The sequence below is a fragment of the Bombus flavifrons genome, chromosome 6 (assembly GCF_040668555.2).
Source record: "Bombus flavifrons isolate JBK064 chromosome 6, iyBomFlav1_principal, whole genome shotgun sequence".
In the NCBI taxonomy this organism is placed as follows: domain Eukaryota; kingdom Metazoa; phylum Arthropoda; class Insecta; order Hymenoptera; family Apidae; genus Bombus; species Bombus flavifrons.
In genome coordinates, this window is record NC_138447.1 from 1,556,749 (window position 1) to 1,575,643 (window position 18,895).

At 37.1% G+C, this 18,895-nt stretch overlaps 1 protein-coding gene across 3 annotated transcripts in view; it reads left to right on the forward strand.

Annotated features, from left to right (window-relative positions):
• Ets98B (DNA-binding protein Ets98B) overlaps positions 1–18,895 on the forward strand; it is a 58,321-nt gene that overhangs the window by 1,102 nt on the left and 38,324 nt on the right. For 2 of the 3 annotated variants that reach the window (XM_069114717.1, XM_069114718.1), the window contains exon 2: positions 1,738–1,836. The exons of the other annotated variant lie outside the window; for it this stretch is intronic. In XM_069114717.1, the coding sequence (XP_068970818.1) occupies positions 1,738–1,836 (99 nt within the window). The remainder of the gene's footprint in view (positions 1–1,737; positions 1,837–18,895) is intronic. 3 annotated transcript variants of the gene reach the window in all.

Sequence of the window (18,895 nt, forward strand, 5' to 3'; positions counted from 1 at the left end):
GTAAAGGTAAATATCATATTAATTTTTCAAGAAAGTCAAATTTTGTTAGACTATAATGTTACTCAGTCAGAAAAAAACGCTAATATACTATCAAATTTTAAATAAAAATATCGTAAATGTAAATCCTTTCCTAAAATAGATTTAAGAAATTGTATTGTACGCGAAGTAATGTTTTGAATTAGATGTTGTGTTCTGAATACGTACGTAATAGTAGGGAGAGAATTCGCGCCAAAGCTGACACTGTTTAAACGTACAGTACCCTCGCCATGAATACAATTATAATTAAGCGCAAATTTTGTAACCGCTACTATACTACATGCTATAACTTTAACTGATACATTAACTCGATACTCAAGATGTACAACAATATATTTTCATTATATAAAATAAAATAAGGTATAATAAGATAGAATAAAAGATAAAATTTCAATTGAGATATAATTATAAGCTACAAATCAGTAGGACAATAAACACAACATTAAAATTTTTTACTGGAAGAAGAAGTCACGATATTTATTTTCTTTCTATCTATTTTAATTAATCTAGGATAATGAAACATTATTCAAAATTAATAAAACGTTACAAAATATATTATAGTTTACTGACTAATGATTGTTCTCAAAAATTAGCTATTCTCCGAAAACAATAGGATAACGGACTCACGCGATTTTTAATAGTGAATTCTGACAAAACTCTCGAGGCTCTTTGAGGTAAAACTTATTAGCACGCAAGGCGTACGCACGGCAATTAGAATTAATTTAAGCGAGCCACTTTAAAGGCAACGGGTGTTTTATAAGTGAAATGCCATTCTAAGCCGGCTGGTTGACGATAATGAGCAAAAACGTCGTCGACCTGTCAACGAGGACCCGGATAATTTTTCCGCGAAGATTAAAGTTGTGTCCATACGTAACATCTGTCCTTTCGTTAGTTGTCTCTAAAATTGCTGCTTCTCGAGATGTATTTGCAAATCAGCGAGATAAATTTGTCTGACTGGAATATCTACACCGATGGATAAAAGCCAGGATTCTAGGAAACACCTTGCATAATATTTTTGTTCCTCGACGAACGTTTTCGTGCTCATACAGACATGTGTATTGTAAATAATATATACCTGCATATAAAGTACAAACACGTAATTTTTATCATCATGTGTTTTGCTATATGCGTTAGAAATTTTACGATTAATGTAGCATTTTCATACAACTGCAGTTTCATTACTCAAATCGAATTTCCATACTCGTACTTCTCTTTTTAAAGTGTTCTTTTATTAGTATTTCTACTAGTGTACTTCTTTCTGAAGTAATTGTATACATATTTTATGATTCAATTGAGCTTCATTTAAACGACTAACATAATTCATTATCAATGCTGTTACGAATTGAAGATATTTGTAAATCTATACTTCATTTAATATTATGTAATTCATAAATTTTATTTTGGTAAAAAATAGACTTTTATTAACAAAAGCTACACGTAAATTCATATTAATTATTTTGAATAATATGTCACTCAAAATACATCCAGTGTCTTTTGAATTTTATGCAAATGAACGTCGCGTTCTTCTTTCATAATTTCCTACGAGTCAAAATAGACGTGTTTGTTCTACAATTTAATCGAGGTTGAGTATAATTGAAATTATTCAATACAACTATCTTTCGCGCAGACTGATGAAAATGCAGTTTCGCTGTTATGAACGCATTGTCCCAGTTTGTTTAACTAGATACGGCCCTGTTGTAGAAAGACACAAACAGTCGGAGACGGTCGCGCGGAAGGCTAACTTTCGAATCTACTACAACTAAACAGTTGATAGTCAGATACGAGAAATTCACTCAGCTGGTACGTAATGGAAAATTTTGCAGTAAAAACGAAGCAAAATGTGCTGTTTCTCTATCTCGAAATTTCATTAGGAGATGCATTTTTTGTTTTACGACTGTACCAATTACCGGTCATAATATAATCACATAATTAGATGTCTCTCGACCAACTAGGGTCAAGTTTTCTCTACTGTTATACTTTTGTAATTGCAATATTTAATTCGGTTAATTTGTTATTTCATTCGATCAGGATAAAGCAGAGTAAATAGATAATTCATTTCGATAAAAAATTTAATTATTAATTTAAAACTTCCTCGGGATACTCGATATAAAAATTGCCATTTTCTTTCAGTTATAATATTCTGGTTGACATGACATTCGGATTATTTTCAAAGCATACAGAATTTTTATCTGGTTATGTACACAAAATCGAGGTAAAGCGGTAGGTGAGAATTGATAGGGGAGAACGGTTAATCCATTCCTTTTTATCTGGTTCCTTTCATTCTTGATAACTTGACGATAAACTTGACGTGTAATGTAGTCGCTAAAATTGTTTGTTGCTCGTCGGTGTTTTTCTTTTTTTCTTTGTAGATAGCAGGTAATAGTATAGTATATATAGCAGATAATAATAAATAAAAAGCGGTCAGGAATTTCGCTTTCACAACTTATTTTTACTTCGGTCGAAAAAGACGTAATTGCAGTTCTTCTTTGAAGTTTCTTCCTCGAGCTGTGCGTAACTGTTCGACCTATTTCTGTTTTACACTTCTCTATATGTCACTCATAGGAAATTTGTATCGTTGTTCCGCTTTTATATCGCGGACAATTATTTCACGTGTGGGCTTGCTTTATCTCGCCTCTCAAATCATTTTTTTCTCCATTTCATCGAGTGGTTAATGCGTATATTCTGTAATAGAATTATGTATTCATGAAAGAGGTCTGTAAAGCCCGACGACATGAATTTTACATTACCATATTCACGTATTAGATATATCTAAAATTTCGCTACTCTGCATTGCCACCTTCGTCTTTCAATTGCGCGCATAAAGTTTTCTTTTAAGACTGCCTAGTTGTACGTTATCGATGTTTTCAGCCTTCTTAAAGTCATTTAACGAACTGTCAGAACGGAGTGTTGTTCCTATTAAAATATTCCTTCTTCTTGAATACGATACTTCATTCCGTATTCACTTTGACATTTGCACTCGATCAATCATTGGCAAAGTTACTGTGGAAATTTGAAGAATAATAAAGTATCTACTCTGTTTGTGTTTATGTTAATAGATTTATCGATTTGGTGTGTATCGAATTGTGTCGGTCTCTTTTACGCGATATTTTACCATGGTAGTTATAATTACATTTGCGTTTATACATTAATATTTAACGTTAGTACATTCAGTGATCCATTTTGCATATACATCTAACGGTGATGATTCCTATAACGTATTCATCTTTTCCTAACCCTATTTTAGACTTTTGGTGATGTTGCGTGATAGCATTGAAGTGTTTACGTCATAATACGCATTATTAAGCTTTCTCAATATCCGCTATTATCATTTAATTAGATACACATCACTTATTATTTTATTTTTTAATTTATTATCATTTATTATTTTATGTGTTACCTTCTACAGTTTTAAATAGATATACAATTCTAACACTTTTACAATATCCGTACAAGCTTCTTTCGCGTATCTTTTTTGCCTATAATGAAAATTGTATCTTATTGTGCTCGTAAAATTACTCATAAAACAGCGACACAACACAGGTGCGTACGTTGTCCGCTACGATTTTTAGGAGCGTAAATACTTTCCTGATTCATACGACCTTCGTTTGATATACCTTTTATTTAAACACCGTATTTATAAATACGATCCTGAATTTGAAAAATGAATATTTTCAAACTACGCATAATATATGTTTGCAACATTACGAATGTCCATAGAATACAAAACGATCTAACACGATCATGGTTCATCGCAACCATTTGCAAAACTTTTTCTCACACCTAAAGTATACGTCAAAAAGAAGTCTATTTCATCATACCGTGATTCACCATATCCATACTCAACTTTTTCTACGTAACACGGATCTTTTGCGGAATTCCATGTTCACGAACAACCGCGAAACACCCGGATAATTATCCGAAAAGGAGATCGTCGAAACTTGAGTTAAGCATGGTGAATAGCGCTCGTACATCATAAATCGGTTGGTCGGAGAAGAGACGGTTAGAGCTGGCCAGACATACAAACAGGCAGTCAGACATACTCTCTCGCGGCTGACCACGTAAACAGGGTGTAATTAAAAATCTCACTAGCCGGTCTTTGTGTCGGATGTTGTATATAGTTGATGTCCTTGCCGAGGCAATTCGAAATCCTGTCCCGGTCTCGCATTAGCGAGGGCGTGGTTGGTCGTTCGTTCCTGGTCCGAGGATAGCAGGCCTCGTAGTAATTGCACCAGACTCGTTTCCATGACGCGACTTTTGCGGATTCGACTTCGTTTTTTTTTTCTTCATCGTTTATTTTTGATCGCGCTTTTACGGTGCGTACCGCGTCACCACGAGATGCAAAGAACGCTATCCGCGTAGCTTGTTTTCGCGTGTTGACCTTTGTCTAACATTTTAGTTAGTGTTAAACAGACGCATAGTATGTAATGGAGGAACAAAAGAGATACGCAACATCGAAACGTTAGACGCGTTTGTTATATAACTGGAGTCGCGAGATTGTAATTACGATCTCGCGCGTCTTAGTGTAGAGGAGTACCGTTGTCGAGGCACGGGGAAAAGAAAATCGCGGTGTTTATTAATAGAGTTCTCTTAGACCGTATTGATAAACGATATAACCGGAGTCCTTGAATGAGTTGCACGTAGCTGAGCGTGACCGAATTCGAACGGCGATTCGAACGATTTGGATCCTGAGTAGACGATGCACGGAGCTCAGGGAATGGTAAATGTTATGTTTTATCACAGAAATCTGTATTTTCAGAAATAAGAGGACTAGGGAAATTTTCATAAGAATAGCAAATATATTCGTAGTAATTCATTTTTTGATATTTAGAGAAATAATTTATATCTTATAGTTAGAAAGCACCGCTTGGTAATATGAGGAAAAACAGATAGAAGTCAGCGATGAAAGAAGTAGTGGATTTTCCATGGTATTCAGAGGACGCAACGTAAACAAGCTGAGGTGTAAAAGTGTTGTCCGTGATAATTGTAGTTGCTGGCTGTAGATGTCGCTGCTGGGGTTACTGCTGTATTTTCTTCTTATTTAGATGATGTGGAAGAAAAATCGGACTATGGGCGCCGGGATTTGAACCCAGGTCCCGAACGTTCATAACCTAAGCCGCTAACCACTGCGCTGCCGTTGTCTGGTGTTAGTGTTGAGTGGTGATATTTGCGCTGTCGAGTGCCGCCACAAAGGTATTGTCAGACTCTGAAGACACGCGGTGCTATATAGACAGGAAAGACCAAGTAGGCGTTCTGAATAAGACGCTGGAGCCTAGTTATTTCTCATTTCTAAATCAGAATATCTTCTTCGAATTAAATGTTTTGTTTAATGTATGTCATTTAAAATTTTATTTGCCTCACGAAATACCAATGATTTATCTAAATCCGGTCTTTGCTGCTTTATACACAAAAGATAATTATGCCTATAATAAAATGTTTTTTAGTCGAATTTTATAGAGAACAGATACGAAATTGGATTAAAAGACTTACAGATAATAGAAAACTTGACATATATAGATTTAACTAATCAGTATCTTAATATCAAAATAAAAATATCAAACCGTTTTTTTTTTTAAGAAATTGGCACAGTTGTGTGATCGTCGTTTTTAGTTATTTTTAAACCATCTGTTCGAGTAAAATAATAGTAAGAACAAAAGTTCGAGTGGATTCTTTCGGTAGATTCATTGTTTCATTGGTTTCTGGTAGTCGAGAAAGAGTTCGCGGTGACCTTCTCGACTTTCTTGGAACCGCATCGCGCCTGTCCCCTTTCGCCCTTTTGCTCGTTCTTCACCCTCCGTTCTTTACGCTGCTTCGGGGCCAAACGGACCAAAGAATTCGCCGGTATTATTCCAACGAAAAAATGTTTAAGTGCACCGACGGAACCACGTTTCCCCGCGTGCTACTCAGGTGTCTACCCCCTTTGTTCTCCGGCGAACGTTGCGAACTTTTCAGTTGGGTTGCACGGATTTACACGCATACGGCACAATACAGCGATCATTGCAACGTCCTGCGAACAATGCCGATTTACATACGTGAGATTTGTCGATTTTTCGTTCTACCAACGCTAGATTCATTGATATATGTACATACATCGATATACGTATACCACTGATCAGAATATTTACCAGAGTCGTTATACTTGCTTCGAATATGATTGTTAAAAGATACGAAACAATGCTGTTTCGCTTGATACTTTATAAGTAAATGAAAGAATGAGGGAACAGTTTTCAATAAATAGCAATCTTGCAATCTAGGCGTATTTTAAGATTCTTTTAGCGCGCATAGGGTCTATGTAGAAAGTAAAAGAAATGTGTTCATAACGAATCGAGAACATAGTATAGAATTGTTCGCTTCCTAACACTCTTTTTTTTCGTATCTAATTTTGCTTGGAAATACATATTTGGGAAATTAACGCACGAGAGAATCATTTCAGTAGTTATTATCACCGACGTAATCTAGCGTGTACCTTGGAATTATATCATTCTGACCCGAGAAAGTATAATAGTCGAGGCTTTATTATCGTTTGAGTTTTACACAAATATCGCCTTTCAATTTTCATAGTCAAACATCATTAATTTTTTAAACTTAAATGAAATTGTTTTTATTGGAAGTAATGAAATTCGAAAAACATTTATTACCCATTATTCCATACGAAATTCGCAAATCATCGCTTCGATTTCAAGACAAAACGAAAAGTCGTATCGATTTACATGATATTAATAAATCCACTCGAATGCTGACTGAGTTTGTGGTATTAACCACACCGAAGATCAATGGTATCTCTAGACACCAGTAAGAAGGTCATTTGACCAAGGTTTGAAAAGTGATCACGTGATATTTAGTACTGGCGTATTTTTTAAATTTTATTAAATATTGCTTGTCATAATGCTGTAATGCTTACTGAAAGATTATGATGAACTATGGACGATATTAAAATACTGTTCGCTTTAATAGCTGTATTTTAGGTTTCTTTTTTACAAAAATTTGTTAATTTGTAAATTACTTTTAACGGGCTTATATCTTCTCTCATTTTCAATTATGTCTGTTGACAGAATATTTCTTAATTATAAAATAACATTAAGATAAGAAAATCAAAACTGGATTTATCATATTTATTTATATTTATTATGTTTGTCGTGTCATATGCTAACATAATTATCAGACCCGATTAAAAGAATGGTGCTAAAATTCCCTGTTCCTCGTCAAATGAAATGAGGTAAGGTAGTTTGTCGTTATTCGTATAAATTAAATCGGCTAACGCCCGATTTTATTGCTGACTGACGAATATCAATGGCATCTTTAAATACCAGTAGAAAGGCCGTATCGCGGAGGCCTGAAAAGTGGTTGCGCGAGGCCTTGCACAACCGTTACGATCGAGCGGTACGTCGGTACGTGTAGCAAAAGTGACGCCAGCTCGCGTGTCGGCCCGCCGCGATCTACAACGATCTAGCAACGATCTGGAGCCCGAAATCGGAGGCATTAATCAGCGTTCGGGTGCGTGCACGTGGGTGGTCAGCATTGACGCAAATAGTAGTAATGATCAATACACAGGCGTTTTATATGCCGCGGAGTAGAGAGATAAATCGAGCGAGGTCGAGGCTTTGCCGAGGCTAGAGAGCGCCGATTTTCGAAAGGCAACTTTTCAAAGGTCGATCGCCCCTTGATATTTCTCCGGTTCGCATCGAGAAAGTTACGCGCGGCGATCGGCTCGACCGAGAGAGGAGGAGGGAACGATAAAAAGAAAGAAAGCAGCAAGTAGCTTCTAAGGAACTTGAAAACACGCGAGTTCTCACGACTCACCGCGTGTGAAATGATATTGAAACGCCAGTTGCATGAATACGAGCGATATACCTGGATATTGGCTGCAAGAAAATCGTGATAAAGATACGATGAGATAGTTTGGCGAATTGAATGTGTGCTAGCAACGATTGATTTATTTTTGACGTTAATTTATGATAAACGCAATTATGATTTTGATATTTAGTAATATTGTCGCAGAGTACCTATATATATTTTTATTAAAATTTAATTCATTCATTTCAATCTTATTCATTAATTTACTCATCTTATATATTCTAGTTCGGCTGTTTAAACGCATATAATTGAATATTTGCATGTAATATATTAAGTGCCGAGTAAAAAATTATTGAAATAATATTCATACTATGTTTTAATCGGTATTTGGGATCTTAAGATATATTTTATTCAGAAATAAAATGATTTAAATGGGCAATTTATCAAGTTCCGAACACGGTCAGTCAAGGAACCATTAACCAAAATACCACCCATTTTAATTTCTTAAATAAATATGGAACATGGACGATCATAATGCTAATTTTCTGTAATTACACATAATTACAGTAATCAAGATTCCATTATTCAAAAGCTCAATTGATCCGCCCATCATTTTTTCCTTATATTAAACATATCGTTACCATACGTTGACGCTAACATTAAACGTCGTTCGGAAAACTCACAAAACCCAATATCTTCGACATGTATCGATACTACACGTCACAGACAAACCGCATTGCGTCCATGTGACACTTGTTCGCAAAAAGACGCCCAAGAAGCCGGCTCTCGAGGGTGTCCTTCGCCGTGGAATTATCGCGGCCCGTGCAACGCCTTCGGGGAATTATTCCTACTTAATCCTGTTATGGTGGTTGAAATTTTTTCCACCCAACCGCCTTCTTGTTCCACGAGAAAAGCATTTCTGAATTTTATAGAAAATGAAACTTTCCTTATCATTTTATTCCTTAAATATCACTTCTAGTATCTAATAGGAGAGGTTACGTTAATGATGACTTACTATTTCTTTGAAAAATAGAGAATCCTTTAACAAAAGAAAAACAGGACTGCCTAAAAATGATCCAAGGGCCATGGTAGAGTTAATGAATTGAGGTATATCCTTGATGGTCGATGGATTTCGGCAGAAAGTAGAGATTACGAGAAGATGGTCCTCAGTTTGCGTTTCTCACAATCTCTTCCCCACCGCATTGGGAACGAACGCGTCCCTTTACGCGTTGTGTCGTACGTGAACGTCCATCCGTCTGTCTGTCGGCCGGTGTATCGTTTCGGCCTCGGTAACGCGAAATTTACAGCGGCCATTACGAGCTGATATTCTTTGTCTTGTCGCTCAACCTCGTCCGTTCTTCTCCTCTCGGCTCGTGGTACCGCCTTTAAAATATACTTTGTTGCCACGGCGAGCAGCGCACCAACAACGCTCTTACCTCCCGGGGATTCCCGTCCTGCAGAACGATTTGCTCGCTTCGTGTGTGCACACGCTCTTAATACCCGATCCGCGAGAATGGACCGTTGTTCCACTTTATTTTCTGCGATGCTTATGTCCTAAGCGAGGATAAATCGCGATAGCTTCTTCGAGCTGCGTGGAATGTCTGTGTTCTAGTGGACGAGCATTTTTCGTTGACCCTTACTACTGGGAATCAATGAAGGTGGTAAAGTAGATAGTTAAGGACTTTGCACGGACACAATGCAGTGTTCTAGATATTGGTAATTTGGGTATCTGTCGATTCAAAATGTCGAATATTGAAAACTAGTTAAAAAATATGAAGAGTTTAATAATAATTTCGTATTATCAAAGGAGTATAAGGGGACAATTCGTACTCTCCATTTGTGTGTTTATTCAGTCATTCAGTAGATTCGTGTTTGTCAACGTCGTATGTAGTGAGATAACAGAGTTATTAATTAAGGAATTGCAGGAATCAACGACAATAAGATACCGTCTAATACCGCGTGTGATCATTTACGATACGTTGTTGCTCGTCGAATCGAGATACACTCAAGGTTTCGTTGTCTCGATCTAGACTACGTTGGCGCCCGTCTCTTACTTTCACCTCGTTTATTACACGTACACCTTTTCATCTTATACGATTACACGGAATTCTTGCCGACAATTGACCCCAGCAAAACGCTCGCGTACGCGTGGTTGCATCTCATAAACGGATTTCAGACGCTAATTCGATGTTAACAAATCCATTCCTAGTTACTTGGAAGCTAGCATCGTTGCTTTATCCCTTTCACGTGATCCTCGTATACCAGAATTAATGAATGCTTCAAATAAGTTTCAGTTTGTAAAATATGCCTCGTTGGTTAGTTATTTATTGCGCTGAAAATTTTCATGGAATAATTTTCCATTTTCGATGGAATATCACTATATGTAGTGTCTAATAGATGTCATGATTTTAGAAAACTACCAGTTGATTAAAATATCTTATAAACATATACTGTGGACATTATTGCTTTAATGAAATTTTTAGGTTAGAAGAAAGAATTACAAGAAAGCTACTAAACAGTATTTAACTTTCGTTTAGCTTTGGTTTTATAATTTTCTGTGTTTTCTGTAGCGGTTTCTATGTTAGAAAAGTTGTTTGATGGCTTTATGCATAGTTTCGAACTTTTATAACGGCGAATTTCTCGGTGGAGAAACTATATTTTATACATAACTGAATAATTTATTTCCTAGGAACAGCTCGCTATTACTTAGTAAGTACATATAATTACGTGAGATGACTATTTACTTGTTATCTTAAGTATAGTTTTGCTTAATTTACCAGATATTCTATATAACAATGCCTACATCCGTTGCTACTACTAACAATTTATTGACTGGAAAGAAATATGAAGAAATATGTATAATACAAGATAATATTAGAAAATTTCGTGTCTAGATGCTTTAGAATCTTCTTTCGATATTTAATTAACATAATAGGTATAACTTTCATTGCCAGCCAGCAAATCTTCTAAAATAACGTTTCTCTCTTCCAATTTAGATTGTATTTCCCTAAATATGTATGTATTTCAAATAGAATAATTCCAACTTACATCGTTACAACTAAAATTTCATAAATCCATTGCAATTACTGTTACCTTGTGTGATTGTGCTACTAATTGTAAGATGCTTCGTCGAACCGAGTGAATTCTCTCACAGTTTAACTAAGCTAATTAAACTAGAAACAATGGTCGCAACATATTTTAATGAACCTTCTACACAGCTTGTCTGCCGCATTCATTTTTCCAAACATAATTGCATCACATCGTCGTGTAATGTTCTCAAGTTCCATTTCAAAACTCAAGCAATCGATTACCACAATCGCTTTAAGCGCAAACCTTACACTTCGCCACTGAAAATGAATTTACCTATTGATATGCGTCGTTTGACCATCAAACATAATTATATCACGTGAAAAAAGATATTCGCAGAACACGTGTGCGAAATATACGAGATACACCAGCCGATCGAGGTTAATGAGCAGCTCTCGTAGGTTTCAAGCGTCAGGAAAGGATCATTAATAACGTTGGAAAATCAATTAATTGATCGAATGAATAGTTTCGTGATGCAAGACGCGCGCGCGGCTCTTGCAGCCTGTATCATCTTTAGAAAGCATATAGGTAAATAGCCAGACCTCAAATATGCGCGTGCGAATAGGTCGGTGAGTAATACTTACGGTTAATGTTCTGTGACGTTCGAACGTAAGACGTCCAAGTGCGACCGGATTCCGCGATAGCAGCGACCGTTTCACGCATATCCGGATGAGGAAGATAGAAGGAGCAAAAGTGCATGCACCAACGAGGAACAATAAGTAGCTGTTACACCGCGTTACGCGGGTGCATTTCAATTACCCAAGTCTGCCCTAACATTATCCGTAACTACTCACGCGTCATGCAAACATAATTAAGAATCGTCGCGGGACCGTTCGTCCATTCATGCTTTTGTCCCGTACCTACTACATTCTTTTCTTTTTCCTTTTCTTTTCTTTCCTCCGTATACCTTTTCCTCTTCTCCTTTTTCTCTTTTTTTTCTTCCCTTCTCCGCTTTCTTTGCTTCTCTGATTTTGTTTTTACGTCTTCGTACTCGAACTGAGAGACGAAGGTTCAAGCCACGACCTGAACGGAATAGTAATGGGCGGCATTATTAGTTGAATGCCAGTACGTAATCGACGAACAACGTTTAGTTTGAAATTAGCGTACGTGAGTAGAAAGGACAAAGTTTTTCTATTAACTTTTAGTTGGTAGGTGGACTACAGAGATTGTATGAAAGTCGACTTTCTAAATTTCGAAAAAACATCCAGTTTTTTTTGTGCGCAAATATTATAGAGGGAAAGCACTAGAAAAGGTATTTGGAAAACATTTTTAATGACGATCGAGTTCACGCGTAAATTTTAATTGTAGTTGCATTCTTCCCTTCTTCAATTTTAAAATTTTGTTAGATTTATTTTCTTAGTGAAATTGGACGATAAAGTGGATGATTAAAAGTAAATAGATATCGTTGCACTTCCTTCTCTTATTCTCATAACAGCCTTAAATGCAAAATAGTTACCACGTCATAGTTACCACAGTGTGTTGTGGTTTTACCATTTTATGACGACGCGCTGTTTTTGTTAGAACGGTTTTCCTTGCGCGAGTAGGTACCGTTTTCATGAAAGAAAGTTCAGCAAAATCTCCATGCTATGATGGAATTTCTTCACTCGTTGACGAATGCCATACATATTTCACCGTGTTTCGTCATTCTACTCGGCAACGTGTTTTTAGCATTTCGTTGATATCATTTTTTCGTTGCATACATTTAAAAATTTTGATTTTGTTTATAAAGTAATAGTTGCAAACACAGAGAAAACAGAAATCTTCGAGTGGTTTAATAACATTACTATCAAGGAAAATATACAACTACTCGACTGTGCATGTTGGTAAATTGCTTATTGCGGAAGAACAAAATTAATTACATAAATACTGGCAGTTTGGAAAATATCAAACTTTAATAACATCGAATCAGCAGTATCCAAAGGTTAACGTCTTAAGCAAATTATGTAAATCTAAGAAAACACATGCAACGTGGTTGTTCAGAAAAATTAATTATCGCTCATGTCCTTTTAGGCGCGATAAAATATTTTCAGAGTTTGCAAATTCTTGGAAGAATCATCATTTTATCGCGGCCTGGAGGTGTTCATTTAACATTACTGCGCTTATACCGTAGAGATTATATTTTCTCTTACACTGTAAAACCCTCTAATGGTAATCATAATCAGCCTTTCTTTTTCACGTCTGATCGTGCGAAACGTTTGACGCGCTCGCGAGTTGTCCATAAATCCTATTTTCGCGTACGACTCGATGGAAAGGCAAAGAATAATCGGTGAAAAATTCGCTAACGTCTGTGGAAACTCGTAACCTTCGTTTACGATCGTCGCGAACGTTACAGCCGTGTCACGTCCTCGATGGTTTCGTAATTACAAGGGCCTCTGTCGTTGAATTTTTCTCTTCTAGTATTAAACGTAACGGGTTTCGTGGACGCGTGACAAGAGTAATTAATCAAGATTATGATAATCGCTCGTTAATTTTCTCTCAATCGTTCTGTTTACTACGACTACATGGTAAAATTGATTTTATCTAGGACAATCTAATAAGAATGTATTATTATAAAAATTGAATGTCATTTATGATTAATACGCGAGTTAAATATTATATATTAGAATATAACTTTTACGTACAATTATTAACGGTTGCACAAATTTTACATTAAAATTAGATCAAATCATATATTTTATTGTACAAAATGGGATTTCCTGTTCATTTCGGCTAAAATCTAATTTTTCAAAATGTTTCGGCAGAGTTATTCCGTAAAAATAATCAGTACGTCATCTGCGTCAATCGTTGCTTTCAACTCTTATTACCTTGATTCCTGTTAATCATATTAAATCGGGCGTCGGATATCGAATCAACCGATCAAATTGTTTGTTAACTTTCATGATAGTGCAACTAACGCGAGGAGGATGTTCACGCTTGTACGAATGAAACGCTTGCGGTAATTGGCTTTCCCCTCGTTCTACTTTTATAACCGCGAATGCATGCGTTTTCGAGTTAGACGTGAAACTGCAAACATCAAGAGCTTGTTAATCACGTAACGCGTGCCAGGGATATCAATGTCGGCAATTTTTTCAAACGTTCAAGATTGCATTGTACCTATCGTTTCCTCTCTTGCGTACTCTCTGGTTTATACAGTGTAAAAATCATGAAAATTACAATGGATGAATACAAACGCAGACAAAGAACATTTTTATAAATTCTTGTTGCGACATTTGCGATTATTATCCCATTGTTAATCAGAAAATTATCAGAAAACTCTTCTGTTGTTACGGAAGTTGGTAATGGAGCTTCTTTTTTTCATGTCACTAAGTTCTACGTATTTTCTATGATATAAATATGTATATATACTATTAACGTGTTCGTAATGATAGAGATTGATGACGATATTACTTACACGGTACAGTGTTAGGTTTCGCAAGAATTATTTTTCTCATCCTGAAAAATCGTATAGTTATTAAAATGTGATAATTATTTTTATGCGTCGTTTTGCCAAACTGTTTGGTCGAAGGTAAAAACGTTAATAATTACGTAGATGTATGTATCTTAAGACTAGTTTCGGTGAATGAAAATTCGTTGAGTAAATAAACTTTAATTAATGTACTATATATGATAAAAATACGAATATTTAACGACATAATGTGTCATCGACGATTAAAAACCATATAAATAGTCTCTGTAAACTGCAACATTTTACATTTTACACTATATTACAAATTTCGCTGGAAACAAAGTAGGTCAACGAGCAAATCACATTTCAAGAATTTTACGAATTTCCAGAACAATCAAAGCGAGCTGCTGATGATAGCAATGTTAACTGGTGCGCATATATTTGTATGTATAAATGTTAGTCCAGTTATGCCTTCACATTATTTTACAAAGATCGTAAAATATGTACGGTAGCCGGCCATTCGCGAAGATTTAACGTTCGTGCTAATTAGCTTTTTTTCTTGTTTGGTTGAATTTTCTACGCGTAAGTGACCGTGCTCACGCACCCGAGCACGCACATTAATGCAAAGGTATATACGTAATACGTACGTGTCTCTGGTGGGTAAGTACGTAGGCAGTCGTGCAGCAACCGAGTTTCTTCGATACATGGCTTTACCGTTAGGCCGCTTGATACTCTTGTCCGCGAGTCGCCTACATACGGCCGGCCTTTACGTACGTTTAATGGACGGATTCTCAAAGCTTTTTCTTCGTTCTTTTCGTTTTTCGTGCTCACGCTCCAACGATCCGGCGGTGGTGGTAATTTGAATACGCGCGCAGAACGCGTTTCCTCGATTTAAGACGATCGAAATCACGGACGCTTTTGGCTTAGCTAGAAAGTCTTCCTTGGATGATTTCTCTCAGTCCTAGAATCAGCCTTTATTATACCGCTGCGTTTCTGCTCTCGTTTTTCTCTTATCGGTTCTAGCCGATCCTTCTCATACTATGTAACTAGCATTTTGATCACATGATTGTTTTTAATAGCTTTTGTATATATGTATGTCTTGTGCTTTCTATGTCTTTTTATTATTCGTGTAATATCTAAAACTAGGATTATACGTGTATCTTACAAAATATTCCTAAGATAATTTTAATAAACAAAAAAGCTTGTACTGTTTTACAAAGATCTTCCTTAATCGTAAGAAATTTTTTAATAGTAGAAAATCACGAAAATATCCTAAAGAACGTAACGAGGTCAACTAACAGGTGACAACGCAATGAATTATATATGATACATTAAAACTTGTTCATAGGTTATTTTGTTACGTGAACCATGAAAGGGTTATGCGATTTCATTAGTAGTGTCCCAACATAGTTTAGTCCTCTCCCTTTTAATGAAAACAAATGGCTTCAATTTAATCGCAAATGTAATCGGCCAGCTCGGAATATCAGATAAGTCCCTAATACTTTCGTTAACGCAGGAATTCCAAGTAAAACAAAATCCATGGATACATTGTACGAACAGAGAAAGAAATAACGGTAGGGGGGAGTAAAAGACGTTGCACAGAGGGAGAACACGAGTTTCATTTGAATAGAATAGGTCGATAGTGATTTACGATACCTGAGGCTCGTCCGCTCGTGACTGTTTTCCACTTCTTCTTTATTTTTTTTCTTCCGTGCTACACCTCTCGTCGCGACCTCTGTTTTTAATGACATTACAAAATTCGTGTGCTCCTGTCTTCCCGTACTTCATTCCCTATTTCTCTTCATTCGCTCTGGGTACAAAAACAATGCCCTCCCATGATAATCAATGTTAGATATCTACGAATGAGTCTATTAGTTAACCCCTTAACCTACAACTACGGGCATAGCTCGTAGCACGATGATCGAACCAAACGTAAATATTACGGGCATAGCCCGTAGTACAATGATCGGGCCAAATATAATATATAATATTATATATAATAGCTTGTTTACGTCTTCGGCCCAAAATTCTCGAACGTAAATCGTAGGTTAAGGGGTTAATAGACTATAAATCTTTTAAAGATCTACAACATTTTTCACGGGGTTCAAGATATTAGGTGAAGTAAAAAGTTCTGAGCGCTTTTTCGCTTTATTTCGACGATGAAATTAACATAGTCAAGATTATTCGATTTAGATTAAATATGCGCCGTTTTGTTCGATTACTTTTGTCCATTTTGAAGGCAATTTCATAATTCCGCGGTTGAAGAAGTCCTCGTCCCTATTGGTAAAAAACTTGACCAGCTCATTTTCACAAGCCTCTCTTGAGGCCAGTTTTGTACCATCAAGAAAATTTTGCAAAAACTTAAAAAGGTGATAATCGCTTGGTGCCAGGTCTGGACTGTACGGCGGATGCGATAGAACCTCCCAGCCAAGCTCTCGGAGCTTCTGACGCGTCGTTAAAGATGTGTGCGGCCTGGCGTTGTCTTGATGGAACACAACACCTTTCCTATTGGCCAATTCTGGCCGCTTCTGGTCGATCGCCTGCTTCAGTCTGGTCAGTTGTTGACAATAGAGGTCCGAATTAAGTGTTTGCCCCGATGGGAGCAGCTCATAATGGATGATTCCCTTCCAATCCCACCAAACACACAATAAAACCTTCTTGGCCGTTAATCCACGCTTGGCGATCGTTTGGGCCGGCCCACCGCGATTGGACCACGATCTTTTTCGGCTGTTGTTCTCGTATGTGACCCATTTTTCATCGCCAGTCACCATCCGCTTCAAAAATGGGTCGATTTCGTTACGTCTCAACAAAGAATCGCAGGCATCAATTCGGTCCAAAAGGTTCTTTTGCGTCAATTCATGTGGCACCCATACGTCGAGCTTCTTCTTGAGACCAGCCTTATGCAAATGGTTCCAAACGGTTTTCTGGCTAATCTTCAGTTCCTGGGCAATGGAATAAGTGCTCACATGCCGGTCCGACTCGACGATTTCCATGATTTTATCCACATTTTCGACGATTGGCCTACCAGAGCGTGCCTCATCTTCGACGTCCATATTACCAGAACGGAATCGTTGGAACCACCGCTTTGCTGTTGCATTCGATACTGTACTGGGTCCATAAACAGCACAAATTTTTTTGGCCGCCTGCTCCGCCTTTTCACCTTGGTCGTAGTGGTACTGAAGAATGTATCGAATTTTCTCTTTTTTTATCTCCATTTTCGAACGCTGTAACACACAACTGGCTTCACCGAACACAAAACTGACAAAGAACCTTTTTGATGCGTAATATCACCTTGAAATCGGTGTATACTATGACTCGATGCGATGTGCACATCGTGAGATATGGCTCACTAAAGACATCTAGCGAAAAACGCTCAGAACTTTTTACTTAACCTAATATTCAATAAAGAAAGGATTTTGCTTCGTCGCAACATGTACTTCCTGCCTCTGAATTGCAGTGGTTACAGAGAGTGTTGGCACACCCTTATTTTCCAATGAAGCGTTTTTTGAAATCAAATATTGCATTATATTTTCAGAGCATTACGTTTTTATAATCATATGAAAGTATCAAATATGATACGAAATTTAATATACTTGGACGTAAATGCTATAATAGACAAATTGGTGTATTGATACTACTTCTAGCAGTTGTATCTGAAAACGTGAATCTCTTATTATTTTAAATAGATATCAGTACCCTCTGCCAAATATTTTTCTAAGTTCAAACCCACTAATCTTGATCACATTTTTGTAACGTTCCACAAATGATTCTTCTCATAAACTTCTCGCAAATTCTCACAAATCCACACAAACTCGAGCAATTCTGACTCACATGACTCAGAATAATCCCGATCCCGACCATTCGCACGATCTCTTAACGCGATCGTTCTCCAGCAACCCTAATAAATTCCGGTGAAATTCATTTCCTTGATCCAGCAGCACCGCCAGTCCGTCTGTTGAATCCCTCCGGTCGACGTCTTCCGCCTGGCAAGATTTAATGCATCCTGAAAGAGTTCACACCTGTAGCCTAGCATTGCGCGGGCTCCAACTCATATTTATCAAGGTTGAGTCAAACGGCGGGCCGACGCGTAAACGTCAGATCTGTCGGTGGAAAAAGAAAAATCTGTCGAGGAGTTATAGTATCGAGTTTTAATTCTACACGTTCACGTACACGGCACAGAATTTACGGCACCACGCTCTCCCTCTCACCTTTTCGTTCATGAATGCAAGTTTATAAGTTATGATGCCGAGATAGAGACCGATGCAGCGTATCAGAAGCGAGAAGGGCACGCGAGCCGCGCTACATGAACGGCTTCTGAGAATCAAGGTCCACCATTGCCGCAGTCACCCACTGATATCTCAATAAGGATCCGCGATTTCGATCTAGTCTAATCCTGGATTCCACGCGACATCTATGAAATGTGAGACTTTAGGAACGTAGCGTCGACTGTAGATCTTCCCTTTCATTTTTGTTCATTTTTGTAAAATGTGATTAATGTTTGAAATTTGCCGAAGATAGTATCATCTTTTTTAATTATTCGAAGGCGCGATCTGGATACCTTGCGAACGAAAATTGTGTTCCAAGAGTAAAGATACA